We start from the raw sequence: 17575 nt of genomic DNA, 5'->3' as shown, positions 1-17575 counted from the left end.
GTGGTTGGGGTACCCTTTGAAAGGGTAGGCGTTGACATTGTAGGCCCCCTTGACCCTCAAACAGCTTCAGGACACAGAAACATACTAGTGGTAGTGGATCATGCTACTAGATATCCTGCAGGGAATACCCCTTTGTTGTGTAGCCATTTTAGTTATAGCTTCATACACGTTATTTTAGCAAACTAGGCCTGCCACTGTGCACTTTAACCTAGACATATTTTATGCAGCTTCATTATATTATTTTAACAATAGCCACATTTGTGGTCTTGTTTTATTTTCTCTATCTAGCTGTTCTTTGCCTAGGCCAGCACTGACTTCTTAAACAAGGCATTTCTTTCACTCTGTGCTTTTCTCAAGGCTGCAGCAAGATAGGTTGCTTGCTAAAGTGGTACGCTTTGTCTCTAATATTCACAGAAACATACACACTCATATGTACATTAGAGAAAGATTCCAGCCATATGACCACGACTGTATGCTGATCGCTGAGTGCTTCGCTGCAGCTGCTTATGTAGACTACAGGCCTCTTGCTCAGGTATGAGAGATGATGTCTCCCCAGAGGAACCTGAAGGGCAGAATTAGAGCTTAACATGGTGTGCTCTAACATAGCCTAGATGGGAACTATTTTTAACAACCGCAGTAACATGGTAGCGTTATTTTTCTGTTTTACTCTCCTTGTCACAATTTTAAGCCTATTGTGCTTCATTGTCCTAGTTATTGCAATACATGCCTTATCTAAGATGCAGTTACTTCAATAAAACTTTATTGAACTCTACTCTGCCTCTGATCGTCCTTGCATATGTGAGACTAATGTAATTGAGAGAACCGGATGAGATCCGAGTGACCACGATTCCCCTGAGGAGTCATTTCTGTCATGCGCCCGGTTGCCCAATCATCCCTGCTCTTGGGTGGAGATGAGGCACTGCTAGTTAGCCAGAGCAAAACCCAGATTAGGCTGACAGGTGTCACCTGTAGTTGGTTCAGACTCAGTCTCCCACAGTGCAAGTGATTCTGCCTCCCAAATCCAGTAGTCTCATTAGGATAATGAGATTGTATGCGACACCTTAGGACCATTAATGCTCCTGCAGTTGCAAAAGCCCTGTTGGGTATTTTCACCGGGGTAGGGTTCCCTAAAGAGGTAGTATCAGACAGGGGTTCAAACGTCATGTCTGCATACTTAAAACATTTTAAAGGAATGTGGTGTGACTTATAAATTCACCACTCCATACCATCCCCAAACAAATGGGCTGGTTGAAAGATTTAACCAGACCCTAAAAGCATGATTGGTGACTCCCTGAAAATCTCAGAAGACGATGGGATGTACTGCTTCTTTGCCTGCTGTTTGCCTACAGGGAAGTGCCACAAAAGGGAGTAGGTTTCTCCCCATTTGAACTTTTGTTTGGGCACCCTGTTAGGAGACCACTAAGTCTTGTTAGGGAAGGCTGGGAGAAGCCTCGCAAATATCCCTAGCAACACATTATGGACTATGTGCTTGGCCTATGTTCAAGGATTGTTGAGTACATGGAGAAAGCCAGCAAAAATCTACAGGCTTGCCAGGAGCTGAAAAAGCTCTGGTATGACCAGAAAGCTGGTATTGTTGAGTTCCAACCAGGGCAGAAAGTTTGGGTGTTGGAGTCTGTTGCTCCAAGGGCCCACCAAGACAAATGGTCTGGGCCCTATCCCATTCTTGAAAGAAAAGGGGAGGTCACTTAGTTGACCTATGCAGTTGAAAAAAACCCTAAAAGAATTATACATGTTAACCGCATAATACCCTTCTATGACACAGCTGATGTATTCGTGCTCATTGTTACAGATGAGGTACAGGAGAGTGAGAGTGAGCCTCTCCTTGATCTCCTCTCCAGCAACCAACAATATGGTTCTGTGGATGGAGTGGCATTGTCAGACACCCTCACAGACCAACAGCAAACTGATTGCAGGCATGTCCTCAACCAGTATGCTGAGTTATTCTCTCTGACCCCTGGAAAAACAAACTGGCGTACCCATGGTGTAAACACTGGTGACAGCTTGCCTGTCAAAAACAAAATTTATAGAAGTCAGACCATGTCATAGATAGTATTCAAGCAGAGGTTAAGAAGATGCTGCATCTGAGTGTCATTGATCCCTCTGAGAGCCCATGGGCTAGCCCATTAGGTTTTATTCTCCAAATCTCACTCCAAAGGAGGGAAAAGGGAAATAAAGATTTGTGTGGATTACAGGGGCCTCAACTCTGTGACAAAAACTGGTGCACGCCCAATTCCCAGAGCTGATCAGCTCATAGACAGACTAGGGGCAGCCAAATATCTGAGTATCTTTGTTATTCATCTTGGTACTGGCAGATAGGTCTGACCCCAGGAGCAAAAGAGAGGTCAGTATTTTCTACTCCTAGCAGGCATTATCAGTTCACTGTTATGCCCTTTGGACTAAAGAATGCACCTGCCACCTTCCAGAGGTTGGTGAACCAAGTCCTTGCTGGACTGGAATCTTTTAGTGCAGCTTATCTGGATGACATAGTTGTCTATAGTTCCGCCTGGCAGGATCACCTGATCCACATAGGGAAGGTCCTTGAGGCTCTACACAAGGCAGGCCTCACTATCAAGGCCAGTAAGTGTCAGATGGGGAAGGGGAAAGTTGTTTAATTGGGCCACCTGGTTGGTGGAGACCATGTGCAATTCTCCAACCCAAGATCCAGACCATTCTTGCTTAGAAAGCTCTCACAACCCAGACAAAGGGCAGGGCATTGCTTGACTGGGTACTGTTGGAGATGTATGAATGATTATGGTACTATAGTTGCCCCTCACACAGAACTAATCTCCAAGAAAATGCCCAAAAAGGTTAACTGGAAAGTGAGTTGTCTAAAGGCCTTTCACACTCTGAAGAATGCTATGTGTTCTGTTCCAGTCCTACACGCACCAGACTACTCCAGTCAATTCATAGTCCAGATAGCTGCTTCTGAAATGGGGATAGGAGTGGTCCCTTCCCAGAAAAAGATGATGGGCAGCCATTTGCTTTTATAAGCAAAAAACTATTCCCTAGGGAACAAAATTGGAATGCCATAGAGAGGGAAGCCTTTGCTGTGCTTTGGCCCCTGAAGAAGCTGAGGCCATATACCTGTTTGGCTCTCACTTCATAGTTCAGACTGGCCACAGGCCTCTCAGATGGCTACAACAGATGAATGGATGAAAAACCCAAACTGCTTAGGTGGTCCATTTTTCTACAGTGGATGAACTTTCAAGTGGAATTCAGACCTGGGACTTCCCATGCCAATGCAAATGAACTCTCCATGTTCTTCCACTTAGATGATGAAAACTTACTAGGGAAAGGGTAGTCTCATCCTCTTTAGTTTGGTGGGTAGTGTGAGAAAATGTCTCTTTTTAACATGATTAGCCCCAATATTTGCCTGATGTATGATGTAGCCTAGAAATGGTAGTGCCCAGGACCCCTGCTAACCAGGTTCCCTGGGGCAGAGCAGTTTCCCTAAAACTTTTGTGATACATTGGCACAATTGAAGACACATTTAGCTGCCACCATAAGTCCCTAGTAAATGGCACTTAGGTGCCCAGGGCAGGCGGTATTAATGGTAGGCCCATGAGGGCAGCAATACTGATTGTGCCACCCTATAAGGTCATGCATTCAAGTGCACCCAGCACTGCCATTGCAGGCTGAGTGCCCTGATGTGAACCTGAATTGCAAACTCGACATGGCACACTACCTGTGTGCCCTGCCCACTACATACTGCTTATAATATGGGTCCCCTGTGGCAGGCCTTCCAGCCCTAAGGCAGGATGCACCATACTGAATGTAAGGGCATAGATGCATGAGCACTATTCCCCCAATGTGTCCTTGCAAAACCTTGGGCATAGTGAGTAGACAGAGCAGCTGTTTTAATACATGTGCTGAACACTGGTCAACACGAGTTTCACATCAATATGATGGCCACTCTGAGCCCTGAGTCATTTGGTATCAACCAACTCAGAATGATAAATCTGAACTGGTGCCAGTATTGGATTTATTACTAAATGTACCCAGGGGTCACCTTAGAGGTGCCCCCTGCGAAAGCTAACTACGCTGGCATAGTAACTGATTGGATGTCTGGTGGTGGCAGACTGAATAGAACCAATCTATAACCTTGAGGTGAGAGGAACTTCTCTCTGTGTTGCCAAACACAGCCCTTCCTGGGTGGAGGTGCTATCACCCCCTTCCTTAGTAATGTGACCTGCCCTGGCGGTGAGCTTCAAAGGCTTAAAGCCTTGAAACTCAACCCCCAGGCCTGCTTCTAGCAGAATTTGGCTGCCCCCTTTGCAAAACCCCACTTTTGGCGGAAGCAACGGCAGGAAAATACACAAAGGGTAGGAGGAGTGGCCTCATCTGGCATGCACCACCCCTAAGGTGTTGCCTGCGAGGTGTACACTCCATTTAATTTTCCTCCATCTTGGATGAAAGGAAAATAGCCAATCAGGAACAGGGAAGTGACCCCTCCCCCACGTGATGTGGTCACCTAGTGGGAGTAGCCACCCTATGGTAGATGACCCATGGGTCACTACCTGGCTCCCTCTAAAACGCCACTAAATACAGTATTTAGTGGGCATCCCAAAACCAGGAAATCAGATTCGACAGACAAAAGAAGACCAGCACCAAAAAGATCAGAAGCACAAGAACTGTGGACCTGCTGCACCAAAGAAAAGGCGCCAAACCCTGCAAGCTGCACCCAGGACCTGACAGTCACCGCTGAGGAGCTGCTGGGCATCTCTACAAAAACCCAAGAGTATCTCCAGGCATCGCAAATCGTCAGAACACCCTCCAGAGTGGAGGTACCACTCTAAAACTACAAGAAAGCAACCAGCCAGTGAGGGTCACTTCACTGACCATCCGCTATCTCCCGAACCGGATGCCAAACTAGTGCCCACCGACGACCTCGACCAACTTGCAAAAGAAGAACTTAGTTAACTAACTGTGTGATTTTATATGTATTTTTTAAAGGTTATCCCCCATGAATTCCCATGATGAGTAATTACGAATAAAAAGACTATTTTCATTAAACTTCTTATGATACTTGGGTATCATATCTCGATACCCAACTCTGTGATCTTGGTCTTAAAATTAATATAAAAACCTGAAGTGTTTTTATAAATTGGTCTTGAGTTATTCCTTTGAGTGTGTGATTTGCAAGAGTGATGCTGTGAGTACAACACATGCTGTGCACTTCTCCACGGTTGGCCTTATTGCTTGACCAAGCTGCCATAAAAATTAGAGCATTAGGTGATCTAGGTTTTACCCCTCTAAACCAATGTGTGGTTGCCTGGACCCCTGCACAGTGTGCCAACTTTGCATACTACATAGAGGGCCAGCTTCCTACAATCTGCATACCTGTTTTTGTTAACAGTTTTACATAGTGCAAACTCTACCCCAAAGGTATTGGAGCTTTACATGATCACCAGTTTCATGACACAAGGACACATTCAATTTTTTATAGGCACTATGAGATTAAGGGCCAGATGTAGCAAAGGTTTTTCCCCATTCTGTGTCTATGGGAAAAAGTGTTCGTACATACTGTATGGCTCTAATTGATTTGCCCAGAATCACACGATATTGAGCCGATGCCAAGACTCGAACTGGTTATCCATCTCCAGAGTCAGCAGCTCTGGTATTTACGCCACATCCTCTTCCAAGGACTATGTATAGACCACTCCTATCCTTAGGCCCAAGGGCTGATGGCTTGGTAAGACAATAATGGACATGGCGTTGGCCAAGGTAGTAGCCATCAATAGTGCAGCAGCCACAATGGCATTGGGACCCACTGGTTCTCAGTTATGTCTTTGTTTTCCTACCAAACTGGTGTAAGGGGACCTTTCCATTGCATTGGGTCCCATGACACGCTTTCTACACCCACCACTGGCTGACTCCCAGATTCCTCCTGCCCTCTATCCTGCTCCTGGGGGCTGAGCTCCAGGGGCTGTTACCTGTCTAGCGAGGGTGCCGAACTTTGGGCTGAGATACCTGGCCTCCTGCAAGGGGTGGAGACCTGCTGAATAACAGGGCTGTGAAGCGTTTTCGTGTAAGGCTGTGAAGGAATCACCTACGGGGCAGACGACTTGTTTGGCGAGTACAGAACGTGAATCTCTTAAGCTAAGCAAGGACTGACACATTTCATCCTGTGCCTTGGTGCAGAGCCAGAGGTACAGGTCTACTTAGCACAGGCTTCTCCAACTAGTAGCTTGTGACCTACCAGTAACTCTCCATCTACCAGCAAGTAGCTCTTCATTGTGCAGCCCAAGTAAAAGCTTTTGCTTTTTTGAATTATTATGTGCTTCGAAAATTGAGAATGTGTATTTGAGATGTAAATGAGTTCAGAACTCATAAGCTAAAGCTTTCAGAAAAATGGCTTAACGACCAAAATACATTACAACTGATATTCGACTAAATAAATTATGTAGCACTACGGCAAACTTTTACTAATATTAGTACCTTGGTGCCAGAGGTATTGAAGCTATGGTTGTTATGTATTAGCCATTAGTTGAATTCCAAATTGACTAAGACTTTTTTTTTATATTACTGTTGTTATAGCTACTATTGTAATCTTATCTGATGTGGTCACTATTACAACTAATTATATTAGTAGCCAGTGGTGGATTCTTGATTGGGTGGGGGAACGTCGTCCCCCCTGTTTGTTTGCCACATTTTAAATGTTTAATTAAGTTACTGCTTTCCATTTTGTTTTTTTAGCCACAGTGCACGGAATGGCCTGGTCAAAGTTTGCGTTACACAAGAGTGAGGGGCTGGAACTGGGAGCTTGCTTAAGAGTGATTGACAGGCCAGGGTGCTGAAGGTCCTTGGTGTGAAGAGCGCATGTTGGGTTGGATGGGTGCCTTGCTCCGACCAGCCCGACATGCGCACTTGAACCCTCGCCTACCTACATAACATAGGGAGTCTGGAGGATTGCTGCCAAAGCCCACAAGTCTTCTTTGGAGCGTTGGCAGCGCCTGACCGAGCCAATCCTAACTCTGCTCTCATGCTGTTATCCTAACATAAATAGCAAGTGAACAGAGCCTAGATAGGCTCATGAGTCACAGGACTGAGGGCCGAGCTCACAGCTGGTGGTTACATGTTCGGTGCATGCGTGGCCGGGGGAAGGACGTACCTAACGAGGAGTGTTCTCGCTGTCTCTGAGTCAGACCAGGGCCAGCCTTTAATAACCCACTCAGGCTCAAGCTTTTATGAGAGATAAACCTTAGCATGCTATTCCGTTCTCTTACACCCAGTCAGCAATACTTTGTACCCGTACAAAACAAAAAGAAATGTGAACTCTGTTAAGGGAAAGCAATTGTACATCTTGAGTAAGTTGAGCTGTAATCGGTGACACCCACAGCGAGCCAGTGTTCGGAGGGAAGCGAGAACAGGGAGCCTGGATACTAGTGGGGGATGAGATCTGAGTGCTCTGATCATGGATGAATGCAGCAGATAAGAAAGTTGCACTAGTTGCCTTGCCTGCACCTTTTGCAAAGTGGGCAGTGGCAATGTGACGTGATCTGCATCGGTCCCTCCAGATACACAGTTCAGCAGAGGACTAAATCTGGGATGCCTGTTGTTTTGTTTATGATGCCGCTGCTGAGGAAGAAATAAAATAACACCGCACTGAGTCTGTGACTGTTATCAAAATGTGCTAAATAAATCTCAAATCTGCCGCCAGCACATCTTGTGATGTAAGCGTGATCACTGTGCCAACATGAAATTCAGCTCTCAGACTGTTTGTTTGCACCTGATAAAGGGCAGTATACAAGTTATGGAAGAATGAAATGCATCGGCCAGTGCCAATTAAATTAGCAACACATGTTTTTAAATCTCCCATTACTTGTCAACCTTTGGGTCAGGGCTGCCTATCAGATTCTTACACATGGGCTGTGGCTGCTCCGTCTCCTTGCGGCAAAACACATTTGCCTGCCTCTGGAGTCTGGCTGTCATACTGCTGCTGGCCACTAGGCAGTGTGTGTCAGATAACCTCAAGCATGATGCACTGCCCTTGCAGAGGTTCGAGGTGTGAGTCACACCTCGAACCTCTGTGACTGGGCTCTTCTGAGGCATATCCGACACCCAGGCGATGACAGCCACGGCCACGACAGCCACGGCCACGCATTTGCCTGTCTCTCTGGAGTCTGCCTGTTGCCGCTGGCCATTGTGAAGTGTGTGAAGCATGATACACTGCCCTGCAAGAGGCCCGAGGTGTGATTGGGTTCTTCGGAGGCACATCGAACTCAGACATCAAAGCAACGACCGCGCAGCCACGCGTTTGTCTGTCTCTGGAAAAAGCCACGGACACCGTCGCACAAACATGGGCTCCTTCCTTGCCCGTTATTTGCCGTGGTCAGGCGTGACCCTGGCACTATCTAGGCACACAGAGGGCTGGCAGCAGGCCTCTGCTCACAATGCACATTGACATTCGCAACCAGAGTATCAATGATGACATAAACTCATAAGCATGTCCTGTTCTCGTCTCCTCATTTGTTCTGGGTACTTAGGCGTGTGCCTAGCACTGTTTGCCCAGCACCGAAACTGATGTTCCACTTTGAAGGCTGCCAGCAGGCCACACACGAATAACGCAAGCTGAAAAAAGACAGCGTGTGTTGCAAACACCCTACACGCTATGGCATGGACCACATGGACAGAGAAGGCCACGTTTGATCCGACAAACCGGCACAAACAGCTAGTTTTGTTTCAACTATTCCATCTTGTGTCTTGGCGCTACTATTTGTCGTCTACACTAGGAACCAACTGGTCTGTAACGAAGGCTGGCACCAGGCCTAGGGATACTATGCATACTCGCAACCATATATACAGTGACACACATACACATTGCGAATACATTGACACGCAAAGCTTTTGGCTCCCAGTCAGCAAAAGGATCACCTTCCGTCTTCTCACCCACGCACACAAAGCCCTCCACAACAAGGGACCGGAATACCTCAACAGACGCCTCAGCTTCTACGTCCCCACCCGCCCCCTCCGCTCCGCTGGCCTCGCACTTGCTGCCGTCCCTCGCACCCGCCGCTCCACGGCGGGTGGGAGATCTTTCTCCTTCCTGGCGGCCAAGACCTGGAACTCCCTCCCCACCAGCCTCAGGACCACCCAGGACCACTCCGCTTTCCGGAGACTCCTAAAGACTTGGCTGTTCGAGCAGCGATAACCCCCCCTTTCCCCCCTAGCGCCTTGAGACCCGCACGGGTGAGTAGCGCGCTTTATAAATGTTAATGATTTGATTTGATTTGATTTATCGTGCCACACTGCCCTCCTGACCCAATATGCGGCCAATGCACCAGGTTGTGGAACTATGCGACTTAGCGCTGTTTGTCGCGCACAGCTCCCGGCTCCCTCATGGCAGGCACCAGGTTGTGGAAGTATGCTTCTCGGTACTGGCTTTGGCCAGTATGGTGGTCGTGTTCTGATGTAGTGTCACAGTGCCCTTGAGGCGCCTAGTTTTCTTTTCTCATGCAGAATACACAGGTAAAGGGTGTGATGCGCGCATCATTTAGTTTATATGTCTTACTGTGAGTGCCTCCCTTCCTGGCCTTCTCGCACAGTCACTGCCCACCACCAGTGCTAGCCCTTCGTACTTATTCGTAGGGCGCAGTGATAATAAATATATTACTCATAGACAAACGAGAGATCAGGCCTCATTTGTTGTGATGTGAGTCTTTGCAGTTTGCACATGGGAGCTGTGGCATCATCTAGACTAGAGCACGAGCCCTCACTGCCAAATGTTACAGCAGGGCCAACAGAATTTCCTGCTTAATTATTTTGTATTACCTTCTGAGAGAAAAAACCTTTGGGGAAAAAGAGGACGATGTGTGTATGATTTGATAAGATGCATTGATCATTTGAAGTACCACCATTGAGAGCTCTTAAGCAAAGACTGAGGACAGTGCAAAGTTCCCACAGTGCTTGTTAGTGGGTCAAAAAGATGTTCAGAATACTTGGCCATCCAATCCTTGGCCACTCTGCAGAACAAACAGAGCAATGGTCACTTATTCCATTTGCTATTGTGATTCGCAGCTACACTGTTGCTGCTGGTATGGGGGTTGTGAGTGAAAGCCTGGCGCTGATGAACATATGCATCATGATGCAACATGATGCATCTGGACAAGATGTTGAGAAAAAAGGTGCCTGTGTCTAATGTAGAGTGAGCGTAACTGACATGATTGAGACACCCTGCAGACCGCTACCCTTTCACCAGGCCTCAGTACTGTTTATTTTACGGTCTCAGAATTTCAGAATTGGAGCATTTTGAATATTGTTTACAACAAAATCATTGTTTCTCATTTATCCTAACAACAACCATTGACAAAGCATAAAGTCCTAAGTGTTTAAAATGTATGTCAGATGCAGGGTTATATATCTGGATGCAATAACTGAAATCTCAGACAGAAATCAAAATACTGGTCGGGGGCAAATTATTGAAATGACCGAAATGTAGTTTAGTTGTGTAAGCCATGTTCCAAATTACACAGGTTATACCCCTTTTCCTCAGGGAGAATCATTGCAGAGACGGGGCTGAAACCCCTCAGCTTGCAGGATTAGATTCGAACTCTTCCATGGGGGCGAATGCATTGATTTACGAAGTTCTGTGGTTATACTGAATAAGCAGCTACCCACATCATCATATTAAATCTCTTCATTGATGTCATAACTACACTTTCACAAATGCCTTATTAACCTTCTTGCTCTCGCAAATGTGCTTAAAAATGCACCATTTGCCTACTTTTTTTTTACAAAGTGTTCTCAGGGGAGAACCCTCAACCCCCGCTTTATGACAGTCCAGCTTGCACGCTATGCTCATTCGCCAGAGGTCACTCATCCCAAACTTTTACGCCCACCACTTTCAAATAAACCCAACCGCCACTGTTAGTAACTCGGGGTGATTGTCTTTGAACATAAGTAGCTTCTGTTACTGAAAAGGTTGGAGACCCAAGGCCTAGCAGTGCTGTGCGTGCTCTGCCACAGTCCAAGCACGCGCCCCATGGAGCATGCACCTACTCGGGGAAGACCGTGTCCGCTGAAGTGGTTTCTAGGCGCCCGGTAAGCGTACCTGATCCACAAAAGGCTGCCAATGGCTAACCCAAAAGAACCCCCCCCCCCGCACCCCCCACCCACCCCCACGTGCATAACGTGGTAAGGGGACACTGGGGGTCTTCCATAGCTCATACCTTCATCAGCCTTGGGTTGAATGGAGCCCACTGAAGGAGTGGGTGCTCCCCGAAGGGTGAGCCCCCTTCCAGGCTGCGCGGGGGCCTAGGTTACGTCCCAGTGGGCTGAGGTACTTGTTGCAGAAACCAGAGCTGCTTTGAAGGTGTCACAAATATAGGGAGAAACATTCTGGCCGAGATCTGACGGACAAGCTGGGTGAGCAATTGTGGCTGTACCGGATGAGGACTCGAGAATACCCTAGCAAGTGACTTGCGGAATATGTACTTATGTGACGTAACGGGTGCTCATGTAAAGCGCTCCAGTACCGAGTTTGCTCTATATAAAAACCGCAAAAAAAAAGATGGGCCAGGACTCCAGACAAGCGTGCGAGGGTGAACACGTTGGGTGACAGGGTGGGTGGGGGACCTGTAAGCTGACACTCTGAGCGAGCACTTTTTAACAAGCATGCCGAGTTAGCGCCGGCAAACACTGAATTAGGACCTGTAAACAGACGTCCTGGGCCGGGTGAGTAGTCTAACACTGTAGGTCAGGACTCACCAACATGCATGCTGGTGTCAGAGGATTCGCGGGGACACCGGCAGGGATCAGCAAGGACTCGGGCATGCTGGCCAGAAATTCGCGAATAGACGTTGAGGTGGGCCCGCCTCGACCACCTAGATCTAAAGATTAATGGCCGTCCCCAGCCAGGACTCGGGGACACACGTTGTGTAAAACGCACAGACAAGCGGCGAGAATACGCAGATAGAAAACTTGGAGGTAAACTACCTGAGGACTACAGTGGGCCAGGCCTGGTGGACTAGCAGGCAGGTCGGGGCATGACTAGTGGTATTTGGGGTGGGTCCTACCGGCCGAGGTCAGCCCAGCTCTGCGGTATATTTAGTCCCCGAGGCCTCGCTCCCCGCGATCTCTGACTGCGGGACGTGAAGCTCCAGTTACATGTGCGAGCCCCCGGGTGCAGCGCAGGCAGCACGCCTAGTGTGTCTCGCCAGCAGGAGCAGGAGGGTCAGAGCACAGGGGGGCAGGTAGGGCAGTTTCGTGGGGTCGGTGTGAGGGTGTGACAAAGGTGTTCTGTTTCAGGTGCTACGATGTCTCTGGTTGTGCGCGTAGCCTTTGCTTGGGGATCTTACTTCCACTTACCCGAGCAGGGTGAGGGCACCGGGGCGGGCTCTGTGAGGAGCGCGAGGCACGCGGGGGCCGCACACGGAGACTGTGTGAGGAGCGTTGGAGTACAGGCATATTGTGCAGACATTGGAGGCTCGGGGGCAGACAATGGGAGGAACTCAGGACGGGTTTTATATGCATGCAGTGCGAATCGAATGGGGTCACATAAACATAGTGTGGGGAACACGGGTCGGGGATGTCACTGGGGCATAATGTGAGAATGTCTGGAGCACATACGCAGTGTGACTGGCTTGGTGGGTCTCATGGCTCAATGGATTAATAATGCGTGGCTGGAGGAATTTATGTCTGACACGTGGTCACGTTCGCATGTAAACGGCAGGACCTAGGGTTTAACCAACCTGTCGAGTTTGCAGCCTGAGGGCATGGGTTATAATCCCGGCTCTGCCATTTGACTATAAAGTGTGTGATTCTGGGCAAAACATTTCATATCCTGTTTCCTAAGATTGTAAAAATGTGAGAAATGTGGTGGAATTATAATCAACTTGTAATGTTATTGGGAAAAGCAAATGTCTAAATCCCCACTTAATGTGTGGAACTCTGTTGCTAACCACCAATTACCCTAGAGGCGATTTCCCCCACCCCCTTTCACTCCTTAGACCGAAAACCTTTCAACCAAAACGGGTCCGAAGCCGTGTGGCTCTTCAGTGATGGCAAGTCCCTGGGGGTTTAGCTGAAGGGCAGCATGATATCATTCATACTTTGCTCCCCTCCCCAGTGCTCACCATAGGCACTGGAAGTAGCAGTGAGGCAGCAACCCCAAAATAACCATGCTGGCATTCAGATGGTGAATGGTGATAAAGTTGACTTTAAATGTTGTTTTTATCTTCTTCTCACGTTTGCCGTTTTTTTCAGAGACAGAGTTCAAGTACCCGAATATGTATTCTGACAAATTTCTGCTTATTTTTTTAATGTGGAACTTTGAGTTTTCTTTCTCTTCAAAGTGAGAGAAGTTTGTAAAGTGAAGTATCGACAATCCTGCTGGGGTACAGGGACTATGAAAGAAACGGCTGTAGGTTGTCCGTTTTTTCCCTAATACAACAAAATTTAAACTATTTGTATAATGTAAATGAACTGTATAGGTATTTAAAAATGTATCAGCAGTTAATAAGTGAAGCACATTTTTTTAAATAATTCTGTAATATAACAGAATGGAGGATTTCAATAGGATCAAAACAAATCAAGGCACTTTACTTGAAGATGTGCAAATGGTAAAATTTGCTGAAAACTGATTGCCACGTTATCATTAGTGTTATGCATAGTTTAATGAGTAAAATTGCATGTCTACAAATTTTGTGGCCATTCCAGTGGAAAATGTGCAAAAGTGCTGTCTGTTAAGGACAGTGGCTAAAATATTTGCAAAAGTGTACTTCAAAAAAACACAACTCGCGATATACGACATATTTACCAGTCTCCTGATTGGTTGCGGCTCATTTGTTATACTTGTTCTTCATGAAACACTTATTTTTTCACATTAACTATGACTTTAGTGATGTACCCCCTTACCATTGTTCCAGCACCACTGATGCTCACACCATGGTTGTAGCAAAGCATATGTACCATTAGTTTTGGGACATGGGTCATGGCCTAGATGTATTCACGGGGTCCTCCACACATTGTTCTGAAATGGGCACTCTTTATCTTCATGCACCCCACTATCCCTGCACACAAGCCTCTGCTGATCATAAACATGTTTGTTCACGGCGTCCTCTTCTCTTCTCAGGGTGAAGGGTCGTAAGGTGAGGGCCGGGCCGCTCGAGGTTAATGATTGCCGGAGGTTGGCGCTACCTGGAGCCGCAGAGCAGAGAACGAGAGAGTCCAACTAGTGCTGCGAAAAGTGCACCTCTGAAGTGGAAATCGCCTTTGCCCTCGCCTCCCCTTGCACATACAATTTGTGGTATTTATTGGACGGACTTATGAGAACTTTATATTTTTCAAAAATAATGTCCTATTCCTGAGGGGATTGAAGCTGTTTCTTACAGATCGCGGATTAAGTCGACGAGCGTTTCGAAACCCACACATCAGCATATCTCACCGGGCTCAGCCATGGCAGCGGCGCACGGGTACGGGTATTACCGTACGGTAATATTCACCGCCATGTTTGTGGGTTACACTCTGTATTACTTCAACCGAAAGACCTTCTCCTTCGTCATGCCGTCCGTCATGGAGGAGATCAGCCTTGATAAGGATGACCTGGGTGAGTCCCGTGCCTGTGTACCCAGAGCTGCACATGTGCCTGCTCCCCTGTGCCTCTATGAGCCTACATAATCCCTTTCCTGTTTCACTGTACCTACCTATCTATATTCACACAAGCTTGCAGTAGTCCGTGTCTGTTCCCACAGGAACCTGATTTACCCTGTGCAAGTACCCACAGTACACCGCGACGCAGTCTGTACCCACAGTTGTGTATGCCCGCTGCCCCTGTACACAAGGGAGTCAGCTGTACCTTGTTCTTCAACAGTACTGAACCCTGTACTCTTTCTACCTACAGCAGCCTGCTGTTCCTGGTGACTGACCCCCAAGGGCGACCCTGCTTGCACTCGCAGTATCTCATGTCTTTCCCTGTCCTACTGGCTGCATAGCAGGTGCAATGCCCTAGTAACTTACCTGAGTTTACAGGAGTGCGCTGTGTCTTGTGAAGGTGGCCATTCCCATAGGAGACTGATGCACTCCTTATTTGCACCTACAGGAGCCTGCTGTACTGTAGCCTTTACTCACATTGGCTGCTGTGCCCAGTGCCCTGGCCTGATAAATCAGACTTGCTTGTGCTATTACTTTTCTTCCCACAGGAGCATGATGTGCCATGTCTCTTTGCCTCTAGTCACAGTTCCTGGTATCTGTACCCTGCCCTCTTTCTGTACCCGCTGCTCCTGTGTGTACTTGCAGACGACTATGTGCTGGACTCTGTGCTTCTGCATATACTCACAGGTATGCTTGTGCTGGGCCCTTCTGTGACTCTGCCTATAAACACAGTAATGCTTGTGCAGTGTCCTGGGACTGTCTGAAATCAAACAGCCTCATTCTCCAACACTGACAATGTTTTCTGTTTGTGCTTGTTCTCACAGTGGTCCAAGTGCCTACAATCTGCAATTGCCTTCAGTGCCTGTTCTCTCTTCCACTTATAATGACTGCATCCTGCATGGCTGTATGCCCCTGCTTGTACACCCACACCTGATGTGCCCAGTGCCTCTGCATGTGTTCGCACCACCTGCCAACACTGTGCCACTGCCTTTACTCGCAGTGCCTACTAAACCCTGTAACCTTCCTAGTACCAGAAGCTGTGCGCGTACTGTATCAATTTATTTGGCGTTTTATATCCCATTGTGGACGTATGAAGCACATTTTCAGATGGGTACCGGGCCACACTGGAGAACTGGGGGAAGTGTGCTGTGTGCAACTTGTTGTATTTATTGTATTTTGGTGTGCTTGATTGACCATAGAGGTGCTTTTACCTTGTCTTGGGGCGCAGCGCCTGTTGACGTAACGGAGAAGAAGGTGTGAAAGGGTGGCGGCCAAAGTATTATTTGAATCAGCTAGCAGTTATGATTTACTCTCAATATCCCATGTTGCTTCATTGTTTCTTTTAGAATCCCTTTCAGAGGTCCCTGGGGCACGCAGGAGCTACTAGGCCCATCTGTGGTGTTTGAAACCTCTTACTCCTGATGTCCCAGTTCCCGACCCACTTTGGATCCTGAGCAACTGGCCAAGTACCCCTTCTTCACTTACCTCTCAGTGGAAGCTGTGGTAGTGGTGGCTAGGAATCAGCAAGTCTGCATTGGAAGTGTAGATGCACATGAGTGAGCATGATTAATAACTCAAAGTCCACACAGTACTAACAATAAATCAGTGTTCAGTCAAATACTTACTTTGTATAAGAAAAATAATTATTTTATTTCTATCTCTACACAGTCAAAGGAACAACGATATTAATGAGCAACAACACAATCCCCTTGATGTTAGGACGCTAGTAATTGCCAGGCAAATCCATGTCCTACTGGCTTCCATATAATGTGGTCGGGGTTAACCCCCATTCACTGGTGGCTACATCCAGGGAATGTTCACTAATAGACCATACTCAAGAGTTCCCATCTGACTTTTTTGGAGTTAGTCAGAAGGGTCTATGGTGCTGTAGCACTGTCAGCAGCGAGTTCCCTGGGGCCCCAAAGGTCCATTGCTAGTCTTTCCTGAAGTGTCCTTCATGGTTCTCGGGGGAATCAGGTGCAGGTCTTGATGTGCGGGCTTTACCCGATGGTCAGAGCTGCAATCTTCTATCTGGGTAACAACCTGACCATCTGGCAGTGTTTTATTGGCAGCCTCTTCTGGCACACAGGTTTGGCATGGTACTTACCAGTCTAGACTCAGACTCTTTCAATGCACTCACCCTCACTACAATGGCTCCTCTTGTCATATAGGGTCACCAATTAAGGCAGACACAAGTCTGTACTCTCTGCCAGCAAATAGTTAAACGGTGGCCCCCTCTGGCATACAGGAGCACAACAATGAGGTGGTGAGGGCTTGGTGCTTCCCACAGACTGCTCACTATACACCTTTTCTGGTATACAGAGGTCGCTGGATCGCTTCTCCACACGGGCAGTGCCCTGATCAATGCACAGCCGTTCCCTCACTCCTCTCACTAGGGCTCCCCACTGGACCTTGTTCCCTCCAGTGCTCTCCTCTTCCTCACAGGGCACACTGGTCTTGGCAAGCAGGCTCCATGGTAGGTGATCTTGGTTTCCCTGGGTAATGTCCACTCACTCAGTAGGGAGACTAGTATGCTTTGCCTCCAGTCCTGGTCATAGGCAGAAGTGTTACAGAGTTTCCAATTCTGACACAGCCCGACTGGCAGCGTGGCAGATGACAGATTTTGGGGTCTCTGCCTCGCCTCCAGATAGTCCTTTTAGGGACAACAAAAGTGATTTAGGGTCTGAGTCTTTGAGGTTTTATGTTAGGGTTCTCTTTCTTTTGAAGTGTACATATTTTAGCTCAAAGCCCTGTCAGACAGCATAACTGTCTAGTTTGCTAAAAACAAAGAATATTATTGAGTCAGGTCCTTGCAGGAGCGATGTCCAGCAACGTACACCCAGGCCGGTGCTCTCCTTCCCCAACCGTCGAACTTCGAATTCCCAACTCGAGGTGGATCGAATGTTTTTGATCAACATTTGATCCACGAGCCACACGGCTCACGCGCCACACATCTTTTCCCCTT

General features: G+C 47.6%; 1 protein-coding gene across 5 annotated transcripts in view; it reads left to right on the top strand.

Annotated features, from left to right (window-relative positions):
• SLC37A4 (solute carrier family 37 member 4) overlaps positions 1-17575 on the top strand; it is a 151991-nt gene that overhangs the window by 37670 nt on the left and 96746 nt on the right. For all 5 annotated transcript variants that reach the window (XM_069224802.1, XM_069224801.1, XM_069224804.1 and 2 more), the window contains one exon: positions 14093-14566. In XM_069224802.1, coding sequence (XP_069080903.1) covers positions 14416-14566 — 151 coding nt within the window. In that variant the 5' untranslated portion in view covers positions 14093-14415. The remainder of the gene's footprint in view (positions 1-14092; positions 14567-17575) is intronic.

This window comes from Pleurodeles waltl, chromosome 3_1 (genome assembly GCF_031143425.1).
Source record: "Pleurodeles waltl isolate 20211129_DDA chromosome 3_1, aPleWal1.hap1.20221129, whole genome shotgun sequence".
NCBI classification, from domain to species: Eukaryota; Metazoa; Chordata; class Amphibia; order Caudata; family Salamandridae; genus Pleurodeles; species Pleurodeles waltl.
The sequence above is the reverse complement of the archived record's forward strand: the minus strand, read 5'-3'. Positions and strand labels throughout refer to the sequence as shown.